We start from the raw sequence: 14,059 nt of genomic DNA, 5'->3' as shown, positions 1-14,059 counted from the left end.
CCCCCTTACACGGAAAGGGCCCGAGGGGAGAAGAAGGAGGCGCAGGTGCGAGCCCAGGAAGTGCAGAGGAAGCTCTTGGTGCTGAAGGGAGCCCCTGGGCCCGGTGCAGGCGGCTGCAAATGAAGCACCACTGCACTGAACACTTATTTCACCTATATTTTTAGATCAGCAAGGCATAGGCAGCTTCAAAAGAAAAATGCATGAAAGAGGAACACTGGGGAGGGAAAAATAAAACCTGGCCTAAGGAAATTTCCAGGCTGTTCTAGGGATGCTTTGAGGGAATTCGAATGACGCGCGCCTGCCCAGTACCCTGCCTACAGACATATTTTCGGAAAAGGAAAGGGGGGCAAACACACAGGCACGCACTCCCTTTGGAAGCACAGTCCCTTTGGAACTGGGACTTCCCACTCCCACCCCACCACCGCCCCCCCTTCCCCCTCAGCTACTCAGCTACTCAGTCCTGGAGGAGCCAGCTCGACTGGTCTCCGGCTCTGGCTCCCATCCGCACCCCCGGGGCGCCCTGCTGGGCCACAGCCGCCCGCGGCCCCGCCACCATCCAGGTCACCCTGGAGCGCTTTGCCGGGTCCCGCCTCCCTCACCCAGCACCCGTCCTCCTCACTCCTCTTTCTGCTAGAAAACAGAAAAAGGAAGAAAACGGAAAGCCCCCTTTTTGGCCTACAGTTTCAGCGGGGGCGCGGGGGCTCGACAGTCCGAGGTGACTCGGGTCGGATAATCTTCCCCAAGTGGGGCGCCCGTTTGGGGAGAAATCCACACGTCGGGCTGTGAGAGTCACATGCGTTTGCGGAACCCTTGCTGGGAGCTCCGGAGGCCTGCGACGGGTCACACGCCCACTCGGGCAAAATGTCCAAAGGTCACCTTTATTGGGCCGGCCACAGGTACTTATTGCGCACCTAGGAAGGAGGCCACCTGCGCGCCGAGACGGGGCCGACCCGCCGCTCCAAGAGAAGAGCCGCCGGCAAAGGCGTCCCCAGCACCCCACCCCCCACCCCCGGCCCTGGGGAAAGGGCTCATTCCAGAGGGGCTGCAGGGAGCGGGGAGCTTGGGGACCTCGGGGTCCCGCCGGAGGGCACTGGGGTCTTTTACCCCCGGGGAACCGGGCCCCAGGGGATTGACGGAGAGAAGGGGTGTGCGCATCCCTGAGCACCTCTCCAAGAGCATGCCCCGGGGCTGAGGTCCTCGGGGGACTCTGCAGCTCAGCCCCACCGAGTTCTGGACCATGCACCCCTCCTGAAGACGGATTCAGACGCGCTCCCCACGTTTGCTAGGAAATTTTGGAGAGCGGGGTCATATGGTTCCTGATGCTCCGGGTAACAGGGAACCCCCTTCGCCCACCCCCATCCGGAGACGGAAAACCCCCCCTGTGCGCTGTGTTCGCACCGCGGGCGCGGAGCCCGAGAAACTCGCAGTAAGCCAACATCCCTGGGCTCCGGACTCCGCGCCCGCGTAGACGCGGAGGGAGCTCGGCGGCCCCGGCTGGGGAAATTGAACCCGGCGCCGGCCCCAGTCGCTGAGAGGCGGGGGGGCTGGGGAAGGGGGGCTGGAGAGGGGTGATCCCGGACCTCGGGAAACCGAGGTCCGCCTCGGAATCTCCTTGCGCCTCCGAGTCTCTGCTGCGCGCGGCTGACCTCGCGGCGCTCGCCCAGAGCCGGGGTCGGAACTCGCGCACTTGGGAAGTGCCCTCGGCTGCCAGCCTCCTCCCCACTAGAACGACGAGCCCAACGCGTTCGGCTCTCGGCAATGCTCTGGCTGAAACTGGGCCCACCCAGCCTCAGTTTCCCGATCTGTAATCTGAACACGGAGCATGGGTTCCCTTCCCTCGGGCTCCCTCTGACACCGGTCCTCTGGTCGCCGACCTCCTCCTGGGGCGCGGAGGAGAGGTCAGGGGCGACCCGAAAAACTCACACTGCACCGAACCCCTGAAGGGTTGGGGGCGGGGGGAGTTGTTGGCACTAGGGCCCCCCCTGCAGAAATTCAGGGCGGATCAGGGGTGTCCACGAGTCAGGCTTGGCCTGGTCCTGGCACACCGCGCAGAGGGCAACGTCTGGTATCTGGGAGACTGGGGTCCTTCTTCTGGACCTGGTGTCCCCGTCCTGTGCAGACTTAGGAACGTCAGGCACCTTGAAGGCTCTTCTTCTTGCCAGGTTCCCTATAGACACACACACGCCTCCCAGTTCCTCTCTAACTGGGCTGCCCAGAGGTGAATCCGAACAGGAGGGAAACATCGAGTAGGAATTTCTGCAGAGATAAATCTCAGCAGCAAAGCAGTCCTGATTGAGGGGAGCTCCCCACCACCACCACCACCACCACCACCACCACCACCATCTACGTTTTTTCTGCAGTTTCTGGGAGTTGGGCAGTTTCTGGGCTTTTGGCGCCCCCTCCGGTTACAGTTGAAAATTGCAGCATCTTAAAAGTCCGCCGATTGTTTATCACAAGTTTTCGAGAAGATAACAGGAATACAAAGTGTTTGCATCAAATGGACAGAAACATATACGAAGCCCTGTAGGTTTATGGTTTGAAATTCGATAGATTATGTATCCCTGGTTACGTAATTGCGTCACATATCTATTCACGTGTATGTACTTCTCTTGACAAATATTTAGAGAAATATTGCAAAAATATCTTAAAGACACAGTCTCCGGTGACTTTAAGCCCCGTAAACATGAGAATTATAATAAAATGCAGCTAAATACAGACTCCCTGGTTAAAATTTCTGCCCGAAGTTCTGGACTCTGAGTGTCCTCCGGGGTCAGGTGTCTACGAATCACAGAGTTGTACTCACAAATGACCCCCTCCCCAAGACACAGAAATCTGTTGCTACCACGCGGGACTTGTTTCTCCCAAGAAAGCACCAAGTTGTTCTTCTACTTTTCCAGCATATTCACGGACCCATGAATACCTGGTGATTGTATGGAGGGCTCTAAAACTTGTAAACAAGCTATGGGATACTATCTGTATCCACTCTGAGTCAGTTGCATTCGTTTAAAAAGCAAACACCATTTAACTGTAGTTGTGAGTGACTTACTACCTTCTGAAGAGTTCCGTTTCCTATGAGAAATGTCGACTTCTTCGGAAGAAAATGAGAGAAAACAAGATTTAAAACAAACAAAAAAAATTTTTTTTTCCCCTCCAGGAAAACATTCTTTTAAATCTTACAGTAGGTGTCCGCAATCAGAAATGAACCAAGTCTTTGCTAGGATGCGGGCCGATTCACCATAACAAGAATTTAAGTCGAGGCGGACATCTGGGAGACCCAGAAAGGGGGGGGGGGGTTAAAATAAGGCGATCTCCACAGTTGCGCGTTTATTTGTGACTCTGAAGACCTGTAACCCCGCAGGAGGTTAGGATTTTTCTTCTCTCCCAGAAGTGATACCTAACCGGGCACTAAAGGCAAGTTGGTGCAAACACAAAGGTCGTGCTCAAATCACACTTGAGGTCCATCAGAGACATCCCCATCCCCACCCCCCCAACACACACTCCCTCCCCCAGAACTCCCAGCTGCCTGCGAGTCGGAAAAGCACCCGACTTACAGTCAGGAGACACAGGAGCTTCCCCCTCCAGGTGTGCTGTAAAGGAGGGCGAGAGCCGGCGAGCTGCACGACTCCGCCAAAGTGGAGTGTTTTGCGCGCGGTGGTGCCCATATGCCCGGCCTTTCTGCAACCCGAGTGACCGGCCTCAGCCTCTCGGCCCGGGAATGGCACAGTCGCAAAGCTGGGTCCCTTGCAAGCCGGAGCCCTTTGCAAGCTCTTCCCAACGGCGACCCTGCTGACAGTGTGGACTCGGCCGGCCGGGAGGTGAAAAGCAGAGCGTCAAAGCAGTTGCCTGTCACTAAGCCGCGTGGCGGGGTGGGGGCTCTGGGGTGGGGGTGGAGGGCCTGGGGGCGGGGGGGGGGGGTGCTGGAGTAGGACTTGTCAGAGTTCAAGGTCGCTGCGGCGCGGGACGGCTCCGGGGCTAACTGCGCCGCGGCCGCCGGCCTCCGCGGGGACCCAGCTTCGGTTTCCATTGATTCCCCTTTGCAAGAGCGAGCGAGCGCACCCGAACCCCCGACCCGCCGCACCAGCCCGGGCGAACCGGAGCGTGCTAATCTATTTATACGGATTATTACGGAGGACCGGCGGGCGTTGAGTCGCCAAAATAAGTTGCTTCAAAAGACCATTTCTAAGCACTTTCGGAGGGGGCAGGCTCCGGGCGCAGGCACGGGGCTGCGCGTTCCGGAGCGGGCGCTTTCCGAATGCTACAGACTCCAGCCAAGCCTCGAGGACCGTGCAGAAAGCAGGGGAAAGAAATGCTCCGGGGGTGGGGGCAGAGCCTAGTCTAGACACGCGCACGCGGGCGCGCGCGCACACACACAGACACACACACATAGACACGCGCGCACACGCGCACACGCAGGCAGGCACGCAAAATTCGTGCAGAGACGGCACCACACTTCTGACATTACGAGAGCACGGCAGACTTACACACTTGGACGTCCCGGGTCCCCCGCCTTCCCCGCTGCACCCCCACCTCCCCCCCTCCCAACCCCGCGCCAGACCAGAGGCAGCGCTCCCCTCCCCGCTCCTCCCCTCGCCTTTCGTCACCCAAGCCCGGAGCCTTACCCGCAAAATCCAGTCCAATCAGCTGCCTGCCCACCCCTGGAATGCCGGGCCGTGATTGGCCGGCCGTCTCTAAGGTGAGGCGCAGTAGTTATTAAAGAGCCCCGGGGCCGGGAGTCGGGGAGCGGAGAGCGGAGCTTGAAACTCACTGGAAACTTCAGTGGCGCTGCGACTTGCCCGATTCACTCCAGGAACTTTTCTCTGCGGGAGGAGAAGCGAAGGGGTGCAAGCGCCTCGCCTTTGCTCTCTCGCTCCCCCTCCTCCTCCTCCTCCTCCTCTCCAGCTCGCCTCCCCCCACCCCGAGCGGGCAGCTGCGGGCTGGCCACCGCGCGCATCCCCGAGCGCCCGCCGCCGCCGCAGCCCCGGGACGCGCCAGGCTCCCCGGGAGCCGCTCGCCCCGCGTCCGGGCAGCCGAGGGGAGAGGAGCCCGCGCCTCGACGCCCCGAGCCGCCGCGGCTTCTCGCCTTTCCCGGCCACCCGCCCCCTGCCCCGGGCCCGCGCATGAATCTCCTGGACCCCTTCATGAAGATGACCGACGAGCAGGAGAAGGGCCTGTCCGGCGCCCCCAGCCCCACCATGTCCGAGGACTCGGCGGGCTCGCCCTGCCCTTCGGGCTCCGGCTCGGACACCGAGAACACGCGGCCCCAGGAGAACACGTTCCCCAAGGGCGAGCCGGACCTGAAGAAGGAGAGCGAGGAGGACAAGTTCCCCGTGTGCATCCGCGAGGCCGTCAGCCAGGTGCTCAAGGGCTACGACTGGACGCTGGTGCCCATGCCCGTGCGCGTCAACGGCTCGAGCAAGAACAAGCCGCACGTCAAGCGGCCCATGAACGCCTTCATGGTGTGGGCGCAGGCGGCGCGCAGGAAGCTCGCCGACCAGTACCCGCACCTGCACAACGCCGAGCTCAGCAAGACGCTGGGCAAGCTCTGGAGGTAGGGCTGGCGCGGCCGGGTGGGCTCCGCGGCGCGGGCGCGGGCGGGGGCGGGGGGGCGCTGGCCCGGACACTCTGCGCGCCCCGCCTCCCAGCAGGAGGGGGTTGCCGGTCCCGGAGCCGGCCGGCGGGGTGGGGTGGGGGGGGGTTGCAAAGAGGGGGGAGAGGACCAAGTGTAACTTGGCCCAGAGTTTGACAAAGTTCTTGGATGGGAAGGGGGAGGGGGGAGGGCATGGTGGGGGGGGGGGCAGAGGGTGGGAGACCGCTTGTGGGAGACGCGGTGGGAGGGGGCGGCCAGCCCCATCTCCTGTCGCAGTGAAGTTCGATCCCAAGTGGGGGGCTGGGTGGGAAGTGAGGTCAGCCCCTCTCTCGCTCCAAGTGCGCTCTCTCTCTCTCTCTCTTGCAGCCCTCCAGCCAAGGAGATGGGATTGGGGTGCTGGGGTGCTGGAGGGGACGCCGGCAGGAATGGGAGGGGGGGCGCGAGTGGAGGGGGGGTGCAGGAGGAGCTCCTTGACGATTAAGTGGTTTTGTTTTGTTTTGGAAATGGTTAAGGGTGTTGGGGCGGGGGGCGTTCTAACGACAGTAGCGAAGGCGCTTCGAGCCCGAGCAGCGGAGGGCTGTTTTCATCTCCAGGGTTTCCAAACTAGGCGAGAAGGAGAGAGGGCGGGGCGGAGAGTGACCCGCTCAGGTCCCACTCAAAGAGCCGAGATTTATTGCTTTGCTTTGCTTTTTCCTTTCTTTTTTCTTCGCTTTCTTCCTTTTCTCTCTTTCTTTCCTCCTTTCTTTCTAATGGAAGAAAAGTTAACGAGCTGCAGCAGCGGCTGCGAAGCAGGGAGGGAGGAAGGGGTGGTGCGCGCACAGGCCGAGCGGTCGGGGTCACCTCCCCCTCCGGTTCACAGCACAACCCCCCCTCCTCCCCCGTTCCCCTCTGCGCCCCCTCCCCCGCCCGCAGACTGCTGAACGAGAGCGAGAAGCGGCCCTTCGTGGAGGAGGCGGAGCGGCTGCGCGTGCAGCACAAGAAAGACCACCCGGATTACAAGTACCAGCCGCGGCGGAGGAAGTCGGTGAAGAACGGCCAGGCGGAGGCCGAGGAGGCCACCGAGCAGACGCACATCTCCCCCAACGCCATCTTCAAGGCGCTGCAGGCCGACTCGCCGCACTCCTCCTCCGGCATGAGCGAGGTGCACTCCCCCGGCGAGCACTCGGGTGAGTCCTCCCGCCCCAGCCCCGGGCTACGCGCCCGGCGGCCCCCCCGACTGGCACAGCCCCGGGTCTGCACGGACGAGGCTCCGTTGCTTCGGGACTTTGCGCTCCCCGGGGGCGGGGGGGGGGGAGGGAAGAACTGCCCCTAAGCCCTGATCCTCCTCCCCTCGCAGCCGGGGTCCCCCCTCCCACCCCCGCCTCCAAACGCCACCCCCGCGAAGCCCCCGCGCGCGCGCGCGCACGCACCCCCTCCCCAAACTCAACCTTTCCATCCCAGCCCATGAATTTTATTGCGAGGGAAAAAAAAAAAAATGCCTTTACAGCTTCACAGGACGTCTCCCTCCTCCTCTCGCTCCGCCACCCCAAAAGCACACACAGGGCTCTTCCGCCAGTAGCAGTTTGGTCGCCCCGACCCTCGGGGCCTCAGACCCTCCCCTGATAAAAGGAGGTCGCCCGAGTGTGTACCTGCGGGTTAATCATTTGGCGACTTATCTCCGGTGCAGCGCGCCTCCCTCCCGCGCGGGTGCGAGTCCATCTGACGCTGGAGCTCTTGAGCTCGGAGGGGAGGGTCCCAGGAGGGCTCCTAAGATTAGGGCCCTTGGCGCAGCCCTTGTGGTTGACCTTCCCCCCGCGCCTGCTTCTCTTCTGCCGCCCGCAGGGCAATCCCAGGGCCCGCCGACGCCCCCCACCACCCCGAAAACCGACGTGCAGCCGGGCAAGGCTGACCTGAAGCGCGAGGGCCGCCCCCTGCCCGAGGGGGGCCGACAGCCCCCCATCGACTTCCGCGACGTGGACATCGGGGAGCTGAGCAGCGACGTCATCTCCAACATAGAGACCTTCGACGTCAACGAATTCGACCAGTACCTGCCGCCCAACGGGCACCCCGGGGTGCCGGCCACGCACGGCCAGGTCACCTACACGGGCAGCTACGGCATCAGCAGCACCGCGGCCACCCCGGCGGGCGCGGGCCACGTGTGGATGTCCAAGCAGCAGGCGCCGCCGCCGCCGCCGCCGCCCCCGCAGCAGCCCCCGCAGGCGCCCCCGCAGCCCCCGCAGGCGCCCCCGCAGGCCCCGCAGGCGCCCCCGCAGCCGCAGCCCGCGCCCCCGCAGCCGCAGGCGGCGCACACGCTGACCCCGCTGAGCAGCGAGCCGGGCCAGGCCCAGCGAACGCACATCAAGACGGAGCAGCTGAGCCCCAGCCACTACAGCGAGCAGCAGCAGCACTCGCCGCAGCAGATCGCCTACAGCCCCTTCAGCCTCCCGCACTACAGCCCGTCCTACCCGCCCATCACCCGCTCGCAGTACGACTACACTGACCACCAGAACTCCGGCTCCTACTACAGCCACGCGGCGGGCCAGGGCTCCAGCCTCTACTCCACCTTCACCTACATGAACCCCGCGCAGAGGCCCATGTACACCCCCATCGCCGACACCTCCGGGGTCCCCTCCATCCCGCAGACGCACAGCCCCCAGCACTGGGAACAGCCTGTCTACACACAGCTCACCAGGCCTTGAGGAGGCCTTGCACCAAGGGTGGCCGCGATGATCCTAGAAAGAACCGAAGAAATAAAAGAACCAACCAGAATTCTCCTTGGGACCTTTTTTTTTTTTTTGGGTTTTTGTGTGTGTGTGTGTGTGGGCGCGCGTGTGTGTGTGTATGTGTGTGTTGTGTTTTCCTTACTCCTTAAAGACACTTAAGCTAAAGGCAACTCCTACCCCAGAATCCCAAGACAGAAACAAGCGTTTAGCTCTCCAAACGCATTTTACCACCGTCGTCGTTGCAAAAACCAGTGGCCAGGCCACTCATGTGGCCAGATGGACCCGCGGAGTCGATAAGAAATGGAACTTGAAAACTTATTTTTTTTTTCTTCTTCTCTTCTTCAAAGCGAGCATGGAGGATAATAAGAATCGTGTGACCAGTTTGCTCAATCTCTCTGCCTGTTTGGACTTTGTAATTATTTTTTAGCAGTAATTAAAGAAAAAAAAAAGTCCTCTGTGAGGAATATTCTCTATTTTAAATATTTTTAGTATGTACTGTGTATGATTCATTACCATTTTGAGGGGATTTATACATATTTTTAGATAAAGAAATTAAATGCTCTTATTTTTCCAACAGCTAAAAACTACTTAGTCGAACAGTGTGCCCTAGCTTTTCCTGCAACCAGAGTATTTTTGTACAGATGTGCTCTCTCTTACAAAAAAAAAAAAAACAAAAAAAAAACAACAAAAAAAAAAGCGTGTGTGTGTTGTATTAACATAAAAAAAAACACGAATTTGTGTTATGTGATCAGTTTTGGGGGTTAGCTTTGCTTAATTCCTCAGGCTTTCTGATTCAAGGAGGAGCTGCCTTAGAAAGAAAAAATAAAGGCCTTATTTTGCAAATAATGGAAGTAAACCATAGTCTAGAGAAGCATTTGGTAAGCTTTATCATATATATATTTTTTAAACAAGAGAAAATACCTTGAGCCTTAAAACCATGCTGCTGGAAAATACTTGTGCTCTCTTTTAGTGCATTTCCTCCTGCATTTGCTTGTTTGCTGCAATCTTAAGAAGTGAAAACCAAGCAAAGGAGATGAAATCTGTTCTGGGAATGTTTCAGCAGCCAATAAGTGCCCCAGCACACTGCCCCCTGGTTGCCTGCGCCAGCCCCATGTGGGACACAGATGCTAGAGCCCTCTCCCTTATGCTGTCACCTGTGCCTCTCCGAACACCAGCAGTTAACCTTCAAGACATTCCACGTGCTAAAATTATTTATTTTGTAAGGAGAGGTTTTCATTAAAAAAAAAAAATCTTTCTCTTAATTTTTTTTTTTAATCTTACCTTCTTTAAAATAGGTTGTTGGAGCCTTCCTCAAAGGGTATGGTCATCTGTTAAATTATGTTCTTAACTGTAACCAGTTTTTTTTATTTATCTCTTTAATCTTTTTTATTATTATTAAAAGCAAGTTTCTTTGGATTTCTTGTCCTAGATTTGTATAATATACATGCCTTTTTGTCTGTCCTTTTTTTTTTCTTTGTTGTTTTGTTGAAAACAAACTGGAAACTTGTTTCTCTTTTTTGTACAAATGAGAGGTTGCAAATGTAGTGTATCACTGAGTCATTTTCAGTGTTTTTCTGCCACAGACCTTTGGGCTGCCTAAATTGTGTGTGTGTGTGTTTGTGTGTGTGTGTGTGTGTGTGTGTGTTGACACAAAACAATGCTGGCATGTGTCATGGATAGTCCCCTGCATGTTCTCTTGGAGAGAGAGTGGAAAGGAGGAGGGGATCAGCCCACCGAGAGACCTGAATTCTTAATTCTTTCTGTGGCTGGAGAGTTTGAGGATTGCTTTTTAAAAAAGACAGCAAACTTTTTTTTTTTATTTAAAAAAAGATATATTAACAGTTTTAGAAGTCAGTAGAATAAAATCTTAAAGCACTCTTATAATATGGCATCTTTCAATTTCTGTATAAAAGCAGATCTTTAAAAAAATATTTCTGTAACTTAAGAAACCTGGCATTTAAATCATATTTTGTCCTTAGGTAAGGTTTGGTTTGTGTTTGTGTTTTGTTTGTTTTGCTTGTTTCCCCGCCCCCCAAACCTTTTGTTCTCTCTGTGAACTCATCTTTCCTTTTTTCTTTCTTTTTTTTTTGTATATTATTGTTTACAATAAATATACATTGCATTAAAAAGAAAATGGCCCTGTGGACTGACTTATTCAAGCCCCATTCTCCCCTTCGAAGGACGATCTGAAGCATTGAGGCCCCAAAGAGATGGTTACTTATTGATCACTGTGATAGTCTCATTATTTTACGTGCACTTTGGTTATCCTGAAGTTGGCACTGACGAAAAGACTGTGTCCCCAAAAATCTACGCAGAAGAATCTTGGAAAGTGTCACCCTGATAGGTCATCTAGACAATTATTTGCTTGCACAGGCAAAAATGTCTGTTGTGGTATCAACAGCCTTATGCTTCGGGGCAAAAGCTGTTCCCCTGTGGAAGTCGGAGGAGAATATTAGACCTGAAATCAGTAGCTTGTCGGTAGGCGGAATGCCAGAGGGGGTGACTTGCCTGTCTGAATTTATTGGAGCAAACTTTCTATTATTATGAACACAGACCAACGAGGGGTGTCCATTGTAAAAGGCAGAAGAAGCCAAAATAAAAGTTTTCGAAGAGGACTGGAGGGAAGTCTGTTCCATTAACCCATTAAATGATTCAGAGCCTTCCTGGTCTATCTGCAGGGACAATGGCATGGGATTACCTTATTTTGCTGTTCCCTTCAGTTTAACTCATTCTGAGAAGATGCAAAGCCGTGGTAGAAGTAATAAGACCTAATCCTGTTTTTCTTGGCCTGGGTAAGATGGGAGTTTCCAGGATCAGAGAAAAGTCCAGGTCATTTTTCATTAAACAGATGAAATCACTCCTTTCCTCCCACCCCCACACAGACAACCCCCCCACACACCCCACCCCACCCCCAAACAGACACCCTGGCGGATTGGGGAAGTATCTCTAAAGGAGGCAAGGCTCTATCACCTCGGGCTGATTTTACTTCTGGGCCCCTGTCTCCGACAGACCTCATGGGTCTCCAGACTCTCTGGTATCATTCCACATTGTCTGTTTTTGCTTTTTGGGATTGCTGGCTTGCGTCCCACACCAGGATCATGTCAACCAGGAAAATGGTAGTTATCAAATAGAGACATTAGTTCTCGGCCTCCTTTGCAAATTCCTTCAACATTGATCGAGGGCCTGTGACCTGTGGGGTGCTGTGCAAATCTCCCCCTGCCCCCCCCACCCCACCCCCCGACGTCACATTCTGTTGCTTGCTCATGCCACAGTGCCCCGCCGGCTTAGGCTCAGAGTCTAGCTTCCATTCTTACAAAATCTCTATTGTTTTTCCCCTTGCCAACACTCACAAAGTCCTTTTAAAAGTGTCTGTGGGGTTCACCAATTCTTGTCCACCCTTATTCACCCAAATCCCCGTATCTGTTAAACTCAACACATACCACCCAGTCCTGACCACCCCTTCCCCTACCAAATCCATAATGTTTGCAAGATTGTTTTCTCTTCTCCTGGAAATATGCTCTCTTGCTCAGTGTGTGACCTTCCACAGACCTTCTGAGAGCCAGAAGGTTCCGTTCGGGTATAATCTTGCTAGGTATGGAAGGGTGCAACTTGTTCACTTTGCTATGCCTTGGTTTCCCCTTTTGTTAAGAATATTTATAATCTCTCCCTCTTATAACAGGGTTGCTATCAGAGCATTTTTTAGCAAGAAGCGGTCTGGGAATTGACTGCGTCCAAATCTTCTGGCCCACACGGGATTCCTACTGCACCCCCCCACCAAAAAAAAAAGGTAAACAGTAAAAGGGGTATTCACAGGTTGGTTCTGAGACACAGGAAAACATAAGAGACCATGAAGCACAAAGAATTCCTCTGAACCCACCCACTCCCGTCCACCAGATCGAGGCAAAGCCCAGCCCCACCAGATTATAAAATATTTTAGAGGAATTTTTATTCTAAATCAAGAAACACAGAGCTTATCACCCTGACAACAAGACATTTATTGAAAATCTAGGAAAGAGTCCTCCAGAACAGAAAAAGCTTATAATTAAATCCAGGGTTATTTTGTTTATTTGCATTCAAAATAAAACCTTTTTTAAAAAAAAAAAAAGAACAAACTATTTTAACAAAAAGGGCCCTTTTTTAAATAACAAAAGGGAATAAACAGAAGGGAATAAAAACCTCACTTAGTCCTTTGGGCTATTATGAAAATGGCACTTACAGATTAGCTTGAGCTGTGTGTTTGGCTTTCCCACCTGAACTCCATCCTACTTCTTCTTTTCCCTGATTTCCACATGGAACATTTTTGAGGCACTGCTGGGGCACCTTTTAAGTTAACTTAATTGATGAACTATCACCGTAGCTGGACATAGATTTACCATGGATGCTCAATAAGCTTAAGCCTTAGCCCTGGTCACTTGTACAGACTCCTTGTAAGGCCCTATACTTAATCTTATATTTAAAAAAATTTTTTAATTAGAAAAAAAATTTTTTAAAGAGTGCCCTCCCTCAAACACACACACACACACACACACACACACACACACACACGCAAAAAAAAACTATATAAACGCCAGGCCCCACAAAACCTGGATTTGCCGAAGATCAGAGCTGTTGGATGGCAAACCATGACATCAGAGGGGACAAGGGAAATACTTTTATTTCTATTCTCAACAGTGCCTGCTTACCCATCGGCAACCTTTCATCCCATCCCTGAACCCGGTGGCGATGTCACAGAACACATCACTGGGAATCTCTGCTGTAACAGTCCACCATGAGACCCTACCCAATTTTCTTATCCCTCCGAGACTCCGACGATTTTCATTTCTCAAATGATACAATCTCATGGGCATAACAGGGGTTAAATGAAGTAAAGCACCCAAGACTGTTAATTACCCGTCCTTCTATATTTCTTCACACTTCTGACTCATTTCTGTTTTTTCCTATCTGACACCACCTCTTTCCTGCATTTTCTTAGTGTGTCCCATTGACTCTTGCAGCTGAAAAAGATTTGCTGGGCCCTGATTGGGTTATTCCTTGGCCATCATTCACAGACCAGACTCCTTTCACTCACTCTGTATATCTGAAGAAGAATTATTTTAGACCAACCACAACACGGAGCCGGTAGAGTCAGATTCGGATTTATTCCAAACAACCAGGCAAAATTCAAGGCAATATGTACATTATTTTGAAGCTATTGCAGGACTCATCCCTTGAGATTTCAGGATTTTATAATGAACGTAATCTGATTAGCATGATATCCTGCCACCATATTCCACATGAGGAAGACTTCCATTCCTCATTGCCTGCACAAACATTTGCAAACATCTCTTGTGGGTCAGGATGCAGCAGCGGACAAGGACAGATATGGTCCCTGCCCTCGGGGGCTTACAATTTACAGTAGTGAAGGCACACAAAAACCAATCATACTCTGGTATTTTCTAGTTCACTTATGCTATGAAAAAAAATGCAACTGCCTAAGGCCAGTTGGGAGGCTCATCATCCAGGCAAGAGATGATGGTGGTCTAGTCTCAGATGCAGAAGGACTGGGTAGTTGATGGATTTGGGTATGATTTTGATGAAAACTTCCTGGCCTCTTGCTCTCCTAATCTCCATCAATTTTTCAGTGATTAAATTTACTCTGACCCATTTTACATAAAAGCGACCCACTCTGTTTTTACCTTAGTCATTCCTTGCTGGTCTCCTGCAATAACACCCTTAGGCTCTCTACCTCTTGATGAACCACTCATTCATGCATCACACAAATCTCTTTTTA

At 53.7% G+C, this 14,059-nt stretch overlaps 1 protein-coding gene across 1 annotated transcript; it reads left to right on the top strand.

Moving 5' to 3' along the window:
- The first annotated feature begins 5,117 nt into the window (after positions 1 to 5,117).
- On the top strand, positions 5,118 to 8,265 carry SOX9 (SRY-box transcription factor 9). Its single transcript, NM_001002978.1, is given in 3 exon segments — positions 5,118 to 5,548; positions 6,500 to 6,753; positions 7,409 to 8,265. Coding segments are annotated over 3 exon segments (1,542 nt in total).
- Positions 8,266 to 14,059: the final 5,794 nt, after the last annotated feature.

The sequence above is a fragment of the Canis lupus genome, chromosome 9 (assembly GCF_011100685.1).
Source record: "Canis lupus familiaris isolate Mischka breed German Shepherd chromosome 9, alternate assembly UU_Cfam_GSD_1.0, whole genome shotgun sequence".
Lineage (NCBI taxonomy): Eukaryota > Metazoa > Chordata > Mammalia > Carnivora > Canidae > Canis > Canis lupus.
The sequence above is the reverse complement of the archived record's forward strand: the minus strand, read 5'-3'. Positions and strand labels throughout refer to the sequence as shown.